At 52.1% G+C, this 12,982-nt stretch overlaps 1 protein-coding gene and 1 pseudogene across 1 annotated transcript in view; both read left to right on the top strand.

Annotated features, from left to right (window-relative positions):
* Nucleotides 1-7,886, top strand: part of LOC101590821 — a 115,577-nt pseudogene extending 107,691 nt beyond the window's left edge.
* Neurl1b (neuralized E3 ubiquitin protein ligase 1B) overlaps nt 7,796-12,982 on the top strand; it is a 38,867-nt gene continuing 33,680 nt past the window's right edge. Inside the window, exon 1 of the mRNA XM_004644841.2 lies at nt 7,796-7,963. Within this exon, the coding sequence (XP_004644898.1) occupies nt 7,933-7,963 (31 nt within the window). The 5' untranslated portion in view covers nt 7,796-7,932. The remainder of the gene's footprint in view (nt 7,964-12,982) is intronic.

The raw sequence follows: 12,982 nt of genomic DNA, 5'->3' as shown, positions 1-12,982 counted from the left end.
AAGGAAGGAAGGAAGGAAGGAAGGAAGGAAGGAAGAAGCCATGAAAGGAAAATGCTCTGTGAACCTGAAATCACTGCATCTCCCCAGACAACCTGAGGGCATGAGCTCTGGGGCTGTGGGAGGACAGTGTCTGCCTCCTGGTCACTCAGTGCCAGTTGCTCCAGGACCAGCCCTTCCTTCCCATCCCTGGTTGACTGATTCCTTCCAACTCACAGACTGAACCTACTTGGCATGGTGGGCTGTCCTTGCTAGTGGTCAGAAGGTGGCTGCTCATGCTCAGTCCCCAGGCCCTGACACCAGCTGTGGCACAGAGGGGCTAGCAGTCCAGCAGTAAGCATAGCCTGGAGTTTCAAAGAGCCTCCCTGGGATGTCACCTGAGTAAAGGACCAAGGGTAGCAGGGCAAGCAGGTTTAGAAGGGGCTGACAACAGCGGGGGCAGCAGAGGAATAGTACACTTAATGTTCCTCATGGCCCAAATGACCCTCTTACCGTGAGCACCCTTATTGCCCAGGAGCCTGGCCTCCCACTGAGTCCTGCTGCTCTGAGACATAAAGGTAAGGCCACGTTCCCAAGTCACTTAGCAAGAGAGAACTGGGATTTGAATCCCAATCCCTGTGGAAGGTCTGAGAAGGGAGGATACCACAGTGTTTTCCTACTGGGCCCACCAGTGTCCCCACTCAATTCTCTTCCTCTAGGAGAAATGTGCCTTTACCCAGAGCAACTGTCCCTGCACACAACAATAATTAATACTAATGGTGACTTTGTTTTATTGAGCACTTACCACATACTTGGCGCTGCTATAAGCAGCTGATGTGTGATCTCACCTGATACTCAAGGCAATCCTATATGGCTTGTGCTGTTAGAGGCCCATTTTACACACGAGAGAAGGGAAGCACAGAGAAGTTGAGCGACATGTTCAAGGTCACACACAGAAGCTAGATGATGAACCCAGACAGTCTATCCCAAGGCCCAGCCCCAAGCCCTGGGTTCCACCCATCCATCCATCCATCCATCCATCCACCCATCCATCCATCCATGGATTTATTCAACATCTACTGTGTGCCAAGTACTTTCTAGGCACCATCACATTCCAGGTTTACATTATTTTGAGGAAATCAGGATTTTGAGCATTCTCACTTGATAGACAAAGCAACTGATGCTCAAAGAGTTTAGGTAAGTGCACAAAGACAGCATCAGTGAGCTGTTCTGCAGGGCTGGGGAACGCAGGTGCTTGGATGCAGAAGTGGGAGGGGGCCAAAGCAGTGGGCTTGGTGTGCCCGGCCAGGGAGCAGCCCAGACACAGGTTCGGCCCTGCTTTAGATCTCTCCATTGCACAGAAGGCAGAGTAGCCTCAGAGGCTCAAAATAATCCATCCAAGGTCACCCAGAGAGGAGGAGGGTCAAAGCCAGCCTGCCTGACCTCATCCGGGCCCTCTTTGTGCAGAAGGGTGGCATCAGTTGTGGGCATGCAGAAGCAAGGCGACCATCCACTTTGCATCAGCCCCCGTGGCATAAGCGCTCACCCAATTTTAGCTCCATTTTACAGATGCAGTAACTGAGGCACAGAAAGGACCTATAACTCATCAAGGTCACCCGGCTAGGACTCGAGCCCCAGTTCTTAAGCACCCCACAACCCACTATTTCAGTGTTGTTTTTTTTTAAAGTCTATCACCTGTAGGGCAGGTTCTTGGCATTTTCAGGAAGTTAGAAAGGAGCAATGCACCACCTCAAAGCTAGGCCAGGGCTGGATATTAGACTCTGAAATGAATCTTAACAGGCCACGGTCAATGAATAAACTCAAATTTGCAACCACCAGAAAGGCCCAGGGGAAGACGGCGTGGACTCTGGGGCCACAGTGGGCCGAGTTCCAGCCCTGGTCCTGCTCCGCTTGGCTGTGTGGCCTTGGATATGTCACTTTAACCTCTCTGAGGCTCCCAGCATGCTGTGTAGAATGGAGATGTTTCCCAGGCTCCTGGGAACCAAAGTATGCATGGAATGGAGATGGTCACAGCCCCTCCCCTGCAGGGGGAGGTGAGAACTAGGGAGAAGACAACACAAGGGCCTGAGAAACAGCTTTAACCTTTTCTTAACTTTTTTTCTTGCTCCATACATTGTCATGAGGATTAAGTAAGACAAAGTCTAAAGTACCGAGTCAAATTTCTGCCAGTGTGACCATGTGGGCACATAGTATTGCGGCTCTCGGGAGATCTCGCACACCTGAAGGGCTTAGGCAGCACCTGGCACTCAACAACCATTAGCTACTTGTGTCTTGTAATTCAGTCACACTGTGCATGTGAGTCTGTGGGGCGGGGGCTGATTTCACTGCAGCTCTGCCCTAGGCTTCTGCACCACGCCCATGGCATGTTTCAAGCCTCCATACCCCATTGGAAGAAGGTTGAATTCAGAGCTCTCATGACCCCAGCCTCTGGCAAAGATGCCTCTATGAGACTTCAGGAAAATGCCAGCCCTTGGTCTCTTCAGGGGGCCACCAGGGGAACCATCCATCTGGCTGTGGATGATGATGTGTCTTTAGACAGTCAGGGAGAAATTCAGTCTGCTCTGTCCACGTACCCTGAGGAGGGCTCCCTTTGGAAGTGGCTTCCGACCTGAACTAAGCATGTATCTGCAAACAAGCAGGATAGAGAAAACCATGACACAAGCATTCTTTCCCTTTTCGCCTTGGCTGCCAGAGACATCGATGTCAGATTTCAGCCCAAATAAAATGATTGGCTCATTTTGCAGGGCAGCATGAGTGTGGGTAGTGAGCCAGGTAAACTCAGGCCTCTATTCCTCCTCAGTGAAAAGAGAAGCGGGCCCTGCCTTCCTGGCTGTGTGAACTCGGCAGCTCCCTTCCTTTTTGTGCTTCAGCCTCCTCTCCTACAGAGTGGAACTGTGTCTATGACTGTGACACTGTGAGACTGACAAGGACTCAAAGGGTGCAGTCTAGTGCTTCCATGTGATGGGATTTGTTTTTGTTTTCTTTTGAGACAAGGTCTTTCTATGTAGTTCAGGCTGGTCTTGAACTCACTGAGGAGCCCAGGTTGGCCTCAGACTCCTGGCTATCCTCTTGCCTCAGCCTCCTGAGTGCTGGGATTATGGGAGTGTACCAACACATCCTGCTGGCATTTTGTAACCAGCAACTGAAAAAATGATGCCTTTGAAAATAAAGATCCAGTGGGTTTGGGAATAGAGTTTTTACAGGCAGGTTTACAAAAGAGCAGAGTCTTCTCATAGCAATTTTACAGCCAAGCTCTGTGTTTCTAGCCTGAATTCTTTGTTCTTAAGGTGTAGGGCAGAGGCTGGGCCCACACCTGGGAGTTTGGGATCATTCTGTTCTGTCTCCTCCATCTCTGAAGTGGCATCCCCACCCCAGTTCACTGTGCAATCCTGCAAGGGCCCAGCCCAGAGGAGCACTGCCAGGGAGCCTGCCAGGCCCTCTCACTGCCCACCACTTGAGGGGTTTCCATGGACTCTACAGTCAAGAGGTACACACACCTAGCCACCCCTGCAGCCTGAATGTGAGGGCTATGCCTACGGCCGGTGGTGGCCCGGTCTTTGTACTGCTAGATGGTGTGTGTGTGTGTGTGTGTGTGTGTGTGTGTGTGTGTGTGTGTGTGTGTTTATTAATCCCAGGAGCAGCTGAGACTGGAGGCTAGTGTCCAGGCCCAAATACACCCCACCACTGGCCTGTTCCCCAGACCCTATGAGTCCCTCAGGGTTTACCAAGACTGGTTTTGAGAGCCCCCCATTCCTCCTCTACCCCAAAATCCTGGCACCCCTGCATTATGACTTCTCTTACTTTGGGAAACTGAGTTTAGAGAATGAGGCTTGATGAAAGATGGGCCTGGGTTCAAATCCAGACTTTTCTCAGCAGTGTAAGAGCCTGAGGCAAGCGACTATACCTCTCTGAGGTGTCTTTGCCTGGAGGTGAGGACAGTAGAAGCTGTCTCCTTCAGTGTGAAGTGACTGGACCACCTGAAGAAGGGAGACTCCGATGGCAGCCATGGTCACAGAGTCGCACATGCAGCTGATACACAGGGCTCACTGTCATTCCCTTCTCTTCTTGCTCTCAGCCCCCCAAGCCTGGGTCCCAGGCCCCCTAAAATCTGCAGACAAAATTTTAAAGTGTTCCTACTGGTCCTGCTTGGGAACTAGGTTGATGGAGGGATCACCAGGGACTCAGGTCCCAGGAGACGAACTTGACACCCATGCAACTGACCAGGCAGGGTGTCTTGCGTTGCTCTCAGCCTTGAAGGTGCTCAGGGTGCATGAACTCCCATCCACAAGCTGCTCTTTAGCTCATGGGGGTGGAGGGGACTCAGTAGATGACGGTCCTGGAAGGTGAACTTCCCAGATGGGTCATACCAGAAGCCCTGCTGCCGCAGCCCTTCTTGGGAACGACACAGCCTCCATGCCTCCTGTGACAGGGTCCTCCTCTCTCCCAAAGTCACTTGCCCCACCTTTGTGAAGCAGCTTTGTTCTTCTTCAGTGTGGTACCCAGAGCCAAAGCAACTTCTAGAATGATCTAATCATCGTGTGCTGGAGCAGTAAGCCCCTCCTTTGCTCCAAAGCTTATTTCTGTTTCATTTGTTTTCTTTATGGCACTTTGATCAAACCAGGGTCCAGGCAGGGCTTTAGCAACTGTGACTCATTCCTTCACAAATGTTTCTCCCTCTCTCTTTCCCTCCAGGCTCCCTTCCTTTCTCCCTCTCTTTCTCCTGTCTGTCTTTCCTTCTTTCTTGTCTTTTCCCAGGCCAGAGCAATGTATCTCTGCCATTTAATCAAATGTGGATGGATCAGTCCTGCATGGGCAATGGGCTCATGGGTGAGTGATTCTGTACCCCGGGCTTTCCATGTGACCGTGGAGAGCACAGAAAGGGTACAGCCTGGGAACAGTGGAACCGCCTTGAGGGTTTAAGTGAGGGACAAGACAAAGTGCAGAAGGACCGCAGAGGGGTGAGCACCACTGTATGTGCTCAAATATAAGGCAATCAGAGAAAATGTAGACATCACCCTCATCCTCCTGGCAAGAAAACACACAGTGAAGTTGGATAACATAAACTTTATGAGGTGGGGATAAAATAATGGTGATATCCATTTGTAAGATTTATTATCTTAGACATCCATATTTGCAACTTTTTTATATAAAACACAAATGGAAGGACTGCTTTTGTCCATTTCAGGAAACTCTTTGATGCAAATTCTTCTCAGTGTGCCTTTGATGCTAATGTCCCCATCATGGGAGGGTAGGAGCCTTTTTTTCTGAGAACATGTCCCAGTCATAGGGATCTAGGGCCTACAAAACAGCACTTGAAATCAATGCATCAGGCCCTCACCGGACTGGTGTCTCCACTGGATGCAGCTGCCTCTCACCAGCACAGCCAGGGCTTCGTGGGGGCGGGAGAGCAGTTGTTGCCTGAACAACATGGCTCCTCACTGGGTATTCTGAAGGTGACCTTGAAGAGGCCTGTGCGCAACAGCCTCACTCTTCAGGTCAGAGTCCTGTGTGCTCTTAATGAAATTCCCTAGCCTCCTTCTGCCATGAGACCAACCTCTGTGTGTGCCCCCAACTCACCTGGACTGCAGGTGCCTCAGCTAATGGACCTTTCCCAATCAGAACTTGGAGTTTAAAAATGAAGTCTCTGAGAGGGAACTTGTAATGCAAGAAATCAGCAACTCAAATACCAAGCACCTCCTGCAGACCCACAGACATGTGACCATGCTGGGGTGATTTCCTGGCGGTGGATGCCTGAACTGACCTTGAAGGATGTAAGCCCTGTGCCAGCAGACGCACGCTGTAGCAGAGGGCACCAGGGAAACCAGGGCAGGAGGCCTGCTCCTGGCTCCTGGAGGCTCCCTCTGTGTGCGCACAGCTCCGGGATGGCTCCGCCCCTTCCCAGCTGGGAGAACTCAGGCACCTCTCCTCCACTCTGAGCCTCAATCTCCCTATCTGTGAAGTGGACATAATAACATATCTCATAAGGGCCTAGGGGATACAAAAGCATGGCAACTTCAGTGAGAAAGAAACAGTCTGGAATCGGGGTCTCTTGAGCAAGTCCTTGGACCTCTTAGACCTCAGCATTTCAGTTTATGAAATGGAGCTCAAGGAGTATGTGGGGCATCCACACAGGACAGGTCCTTAGAAAAGACCCCGGGGGTGAATGTATGAACACATGCGTGCATGAATGTATGAATGAGAAATGCCTCTTACCCTTCTGCCAGGAGCACCCCTGCCTCTTCCCATGGCTTCCTTCCTTTCCATCAGGTGTCTACATCCCTGGACCTAAGATTCTTTCTTAAAGCCTGGACATGGTGGCCAGTGCTTGTAATCCCAGCATTCGAGGGGCTGGGCTCAGCAGGAGGATCACCATGAGTTCAAGCCCTCCCTGGGCTACATAGTGAACACAAGGCCAGCCTGAACTACACAGAGAGACACTGTTTCAAAAAAACAAACAACTTGAGTTTTTTTGTTTCCCAGGTTTGTTCACTGTGTTGTATCATTTTAGTTGTGTGCCATTCTGTCTCTACTAGCATGCCCTTTCCATTGATATAGGGAGAAAAACCAATCTCGGGTGGGTGACCTCCAAATGATATAGGGAACCTCCAAATGATACAGGGAAAAATGATTTGCCAACCTGACTTGGATGAGCTCATTTTTTCTAAAACTGAAGAATGAATTTTAGGAACAAATGGAGGTTATGAGCAGACTATATTTATTAGGGGAAAGAAAGCTCCTGTCCGAGACAGGGATAGGAGGGGGGCCTGAGCGGGTTGTCCGCCAGGAAGCTGTCTCTTCCAAGGACTTTTATAGTGTAAAACTGTATGAATCTAAGGTGGAAAACATGGGAACTCGCTTAGGTGGATGTGGGGTGGGACAAAACTATGGTCAACCAATGGGATTACAAGCACCATTGCTCAGGTAAAATTGATTAAGCCCAGGACCAAATGAGAAAGCGAATCACATAGCAAGTGGGCATGAATGTAGAACAGGACTTTATCAGGTAGCCATCCAGTAGTAGTCGGATTAATGATTCTTCTGGCTCCCTCATGTGATGATCAATCTTGGATGCCAATCTTTCGGAGGTCGCATTTGTTTGATCTGTAGTCTTTAGGTCTGGAACATCCATGCCTCCCTCAGTTGTAAGGTATCTTGTCTTCTGTGTTATCTCCTTCGAGGACCTAGCCCTGTCTGACTGCCTATATTTCTATCTAACTCGGCTGCCTGTAGTACCATGACAGTGAAGACCACGTCTGTACCTACAGGGCTCAGCTCAGTGCCTGGCACACAGCCTGTGCTGCATAAGCTTTTAAATGAAACACTGATTATGGGTACCCTGCAGTCTTGGACTCGGCCGCATGGAACCTAGAGAGTAGAAAAGTCCCCACATCCAGGGCACCCTAGCTGGACTGTCTTCAACCCCTACACTGTCCCTGTGACCTGCTTGTGTTCATGTCCCCGCCCCACCTCACTTCTGTCGCCTGGAAGAGGCCTTGACACACAGTAAGCTTCTCGAGGTGTGGGCCTGAGTAAAAGGCCAGCAGGCTGACGAGCTTGGCACCGAAGGTACCCAGCTGCAGAGCGCCTTCCAGGCCCTTGCGCGGGAGCTGGAGGGCGGGAGAGCAGGCCGAAGCTCTCCCGTCACCGGGTGCAAACTTTCAAAAGATGCGGCGGCCACTGCGGCCCCGCCCCTGCACGGTTGGCGGCGGTGGAGGCGGGGGCGGAGCCGGCAGGCCCGGGACAATGGCTCCACCTCCTCCGGCAGCCGCCGCCGCCGCCTCCCTCCCGGCGCCCGCCCAGCTGCCGCCCGCCGGCTCGCCCGTGCAGCAGCAATGCCCGGGAGCCCAGCCCTGGCCCCGACCCGGGTCCCCGACTCGCCGCGGAATTAGCCTCCCGGTGCTGCGAGCGCGTCGCCGACCTCGCAACGAAGCGAAGATGGGCAACACGGTGCACAGGACCTTGCCAGGTACGCCGGAGAACCCTGCCTGGAAGGCGGCCGCCGAGCTTCTCTCCTCCTGGGACTCGCAGGGTGACTCTCGGGGAGCCACCCACGCCCCTTGGATCCCCCAACGCGCCCCGGGCTGGAGTCGCTGGTGCCTCCGGTTGCCCAGCTCCGCGCGCCCTCCCCACAGCTGGGCTGTGCGCTCCGGGAGGGCTGGCACGGCGTCCTGGTTACCTTGGGGACCCTCGTCCTCGTTCTCTTGGCTTTGGGCAGATGCACGAAAGGGCCGCTGGGCGATGCCGCGCGCCCCCTCGCCTTTGTTCCAGCCCGAGGGTGCTGATGAGCTAGCCTAGGGCAACCCGGGGGTGACCGGAGCCAGGCTCGCCCGGCTTCCGACGACGGTCAGAGACCGCTGGTGGTGCGGAGGCTGCAGCTGCCAACCGTGGGGGAGGTGTTCACAGGGTCCCCCGGTGTGCAGCCTGCCTGAGTCTGCGGCACAGGCTTCCTTGCCTTGGCGGAGATCCCCCGCGAACCCCTGCGGCGCCCCCCTCTGGTGTCCGCTCAACCAGGGTCTTGTTAGCCCCCTCGGAGTTGGAGCTGCAGAGAGCATCAACCCCTGCCTAGCGAAGACCATCCTATATTTCAGGGACCAGAGTCAGGGGATCCAGAAGAGGGGATTGGGATGAGAGTGGGGAGCCGGAGGAGGCCTTACAGGAAAATACCTGGTAATTGCAGGAACTGACAGCTCCCAGGGAGGCTCTGTGCCTAGTACTTTGCATGCAGCACAGAGCACCAGCATGTGCGATATGCAAAGAAGCCTCGCCAAGAGGCAGACACAGAACATTTAACCTGTAGTAAAGAAATTGAAGCTCAGAGAAAAGCAAATGACTCAGCCAAGGTCACACAGTGGTAGGATCCAGATGGGCTGGTCTGTGTGTGTGTGCGGTCCTGGTAGCATCCTTAGACCAAATGAATTAGGCGCGTGCATGCCTGTGTGTGTGTGCGTGCACACGTGTATGCACATGTGTGTGCATGTGTGTGCGTGTGTGTGTGCGTGCGCGCACGTGTGTGTATGTGTAGTATAAAATTGCAGCTCAGGGGAGATGTAAAGTCAGTTATGGGCCAAATTCAGTGTGAAGCCTTAACAGAGGGAATAGTAACCCCATCTCTGCATTAATACTCCCTCATACCCTTTCCTTTCAGGCATTACACACTGTTGTCAAAAAATACTTATTTCTTCCCCTGGAGGGGACTGCAGTGAATGGTGCTGAACCTGGAGTCCCAGGGCTGGCTTATGGAAGAGGAGCCAGCTCCTTCTGCCAAATAAGCCTCTGGGCAACTTCAGGGCAACTACTCTGCAGCTTTCTAATTCTGACAGGTAGAGTCGGGGCCAGGCAGAGGCAGGAGCAGGACTGGAACTCAGCCCTGCTTACTGGGGGCTGGCCTGTACTTCCTATGCAGTGGCTATTGCCTGGGTGCAGGGACCCCACCAACCCACCAGGAGGGCATCAGGAGGCTAGTGGAGATGGCAAGAGATGTCCCAGACACACAAGACCCGAGGTAGAGGCACCTCCACCTGGGCCCCTTTATTCAGCTTCTTAATTAAGAAATGCTTGTGCTATTCCTTTAAAAAAGCACTTCTGCCACCTGTGGGCCAGCTTGGAGAGACTAAAAGACTACCCACACACTGTGGGTAGGCCATGGAGAGCTGAGAATTCTGCAGTGTCTGTCGCACCTGGCCCTCTCTCTATGGACTGGTGCCCCAGGTCCTGGGAGTAAGACTGTCTGAGAGGGGGAGATGTCGCTCCTCCCCTGGAGCTTGAGGCTTGCGTTGATTTGAGGTAGGAGACAAGATGGGAATTCCTGAGTCACATCCGGTAGTGGGTGCCAGAAACTGTTCATGGTTTTTTTATCTACGCACCGTGAGCTTCCTATCCATGCCACCCTGTTTTCCACACCTCTGTGCTCAGCAGGCGATGTCCCTTATAGCACCTGGAATGTCCCTTGTTAGTTTGTTCATTTCTCCAAATCCAGTTCGAAGGTCCCCTTTTCCAGGAAGCCTTCCCTGATCATTCATAGTCCCATCCTTTCCTCTGCTACCCGGATCCCTCTGCTTGTTCATCTGACCCCAGTGCTTCAGCATCTCCAGGACTCCCCTTGGGGTTCATTGAGGACAGAGCCCATGTCTTCATCTTCTTGTGTCCCTGGTTGCCCATCCCAGAGCCTGGTGTCTGGCAGGAGCTCAAAAGCTGGTGCTAGAACTCACATAGTGCCTGGGATTTTCAACTGAAAGAACACTTGGCTCAGCCTTGCCCTGAAGAATCCTTGTGCATTCGTTCTTGGGAAAAGGACACATGCGTGGGGTTCGTTCTGTGGGACTTGAAATAGAGAGCTGGCATTTGCTGAGCACCTGGATTCCATGCCAGCCTTCCTGCATATGTGGCTTCCTGTGTGTGCCAACCACAAGTCTTCTCAGGGCTCCTGCACTTGCTGGTCCCTCTGCCTGGAGCATTCTTCCCTTGGGCCTCCATACGGCTTCTCCTTGGCCTCCTTTGGGTCTCTGTTCCAGGGCAGTGCCTGCCCACTGCCCTGCTACCATCCTTCTCACCCCCTTTATTCTGCTTCTGTTTTCCCCTAGCGCCTGCCATCGTGTGCCGTGTTGTCTGCTTGCTTAGCTCCTGCTTCTCTGGCTTCTCATAGATTCTTGTCCATTTTGTCCACTGCTGTACGTACAGCAGAGCAGGGGCTGATACCCAGTAAAGTTTCAGTAAATAGATACTGAATAAATGATTTTAATTCTCCCAACAGCCCTGCAAGGTAAGGATTGTCTTCCCCCGCTTTATGAATGAGAAACCAAGGTCCAGAGAGGTAGACTTGTCACAGCCCACACACCTCATCCAGTTGACAGAGCCAGAATTAAAATCCAAGTTTATATAGTTCCAAAGTCCTGCATTCCTCCCCTGACATGTAGTATCCTCCCAGCCCATGATTAAGATAACATTTACTGGGTGTCCCACTGTGCACATGCTGTGCTAGTGTGCAATAAGGAAATGCCGAGGGGAGGGAAGTCCCTTTGTGATGGATAACAGGGAAGCCCTTGGCAGCTCTTGCAAAGTATACAGCTTATTCCGATGAGTGCCCTGAAAACTTGTGTCTGCCTAGCTCCTCCTGTGTGCTTCACCTGTTCTCTTTCCAGTCACAATTCAACTCTGCAAAGTAGGGTGCTGCTCCCCATTTTACAGATGAGGAGGCTGAGTCACAGAGAGGTTAACACACTCACCCCAGCTCAAGAGGGGAGTGGTGAAGCTAGAATTTAGAAGCCTGCCTGTTTCCATACGGTTCTTTGCTATCCACTCCATTAGTCCTCACTGGGACTTGCAAAGGGAAAATAAAAGTGTAAACAGGTTAGGGGGCAACATTCCAGGATGAGGGGTGCCAGGTGGAATTCTCTCACCAGCGCTCTCTCTCTCCTCCTGTGTGCCTCTGGGTTTCAGTCAAAGTTCTGGCTGGAGAAGAGACCACATGCAAACTGCAAGTTGGGTTTAATCATTAAGTTGGTCCATGCTTGACCAAGCCAGTGGCTTTTTAGTGTTATTAGCTCAGTCCTCCGGCATCCTAGAGTTTTGGGGGTGAAGATAGAAGGCTGACCTTGCTCTGCACCAGCCATGGGCATGGCAGAGCATGCCCACATAATCTATAGTCCATCCTCATTAACATTCCAGAATAGGAGTGACACTTGGCCCCATTTTACAGGGCAGCAAATGAAGGTTTCAAGAGGGCAAGGACAAGGGTACTGAGTGTGAGGAGGAGAACCCGTCTTCCCCATTGAGGTAGATGGTGTGGAAATGCTGCATCCAGACTGGGGATGCATTTGCACCTGCCCTGTGTACCTCTGAGGACCCTGTTTTCCTTTGGAGCTAGAGGAAGAGCCCTGTGGCTGCTGAGCCTCTGTGGCCAGATCTGGTGCTGCCTGGCTGCCCCTCTGAGCAGGGACAGTAATGCTGCCAGGTCCACGGCTTCCCTGGCCTGCTTTACCCTCAGGAAGATGTCAGACTGGTCCCCTCTATGGCTGCAGAGGGCCAATGGGTAGCGCTCTCCTTTGCTCTCACTCCTCTACCTCTTCTACCCAGCCCTAGTTTAGTGAGTTGTGCTTTCTTTGACTCAAACCCTTCTCCCACCTAAGAATGACTTCTAAAGCTGAGCTGAGATTCTCCAAGTGATCACGGCTGTTCTTCCTAGTCAGAGGCTGTAAGGAGGCCAAGAGCTGGGACTGGGACCTACCATTCCTCAGGAAGTAGAAGGAGGGAGCGGAGTCTGGCCAGCACGCAGGGAGAAAGGAGAGGTTGCCCGAAGTTACTAGGGTCCCTGTCTTTACTCTCTTGTGGTTGCCCATTTTACTTTTCTCTCCTTTTCCCTGGTTGTGAGAGTGAAGGAAAGCTTCCTGTAGGCAGTGACATCTGAAGGGACTGCAGCTGAGTGCCTGCTGCTGCTAGTGTTGTCCCCTGCTGTCTTCAGGTGGCTTGGTCACCCTGTGGCTGCCAGCGTCTCTCTGGAGCCTGAGCTGCTGGCCTCTGATGGAGAAGGCAGTGTGCCCTCAGCGAGTGGGGTGAGCATCTGACCCCTATCATTGGCGAGCAAGGGTTCTGCTACCCTGCCCCAATGAGAGAGCACTCAGCACCCACCTCCCCAGACAAGGTGTGTCACCAAAGACTCTGTCTATTCAGGCTCATCACCAGCTTTTTGGGGTTTTTTTTCTTAAAAAAAAAAAATAGGATGAGGTAGATCGACTGGCACAGAAGAGTGACAGGTGGTTCCAGGACTTGGGGTTAGAGAGGAAACAGAGTATAACTGTGTCAAGATTGGATTTTGGGCTGATGAAAATTTTCTGAACCACATAGAGGTGATTTTTATACTATACTATACATGAACTTACTGCTACAGAATTATTCATTTAGAAATGTTTTACTTTGTGCTGCTTGAATTTTAATAAAATGAAAAAGATTGTCTAAAAAAAATAATAATAATAATGGGGGCTGGGGAGAT

The sequence above is a fragment of the Octodon degus genome, unplaced genomic scaffold (genome assembly GCF_000260255.1).
Source record: "Octodon degus isolate 3935 unplaced genomic scaffold, OctDeg1.0 scaffold00212, whole genome shotgun sequence".
In the NCBI taxonomy this organism is placed as follows: Eukaryota; Metazoa; Chordata; class Mammalia; order Rodentia; family Octodontidae; genus Octodon; species Octodon degus.
Note: the sequence above shows the minus strand (reverse complement) of the source record. Positions and strands in the feature narration are given on the sequence as shown.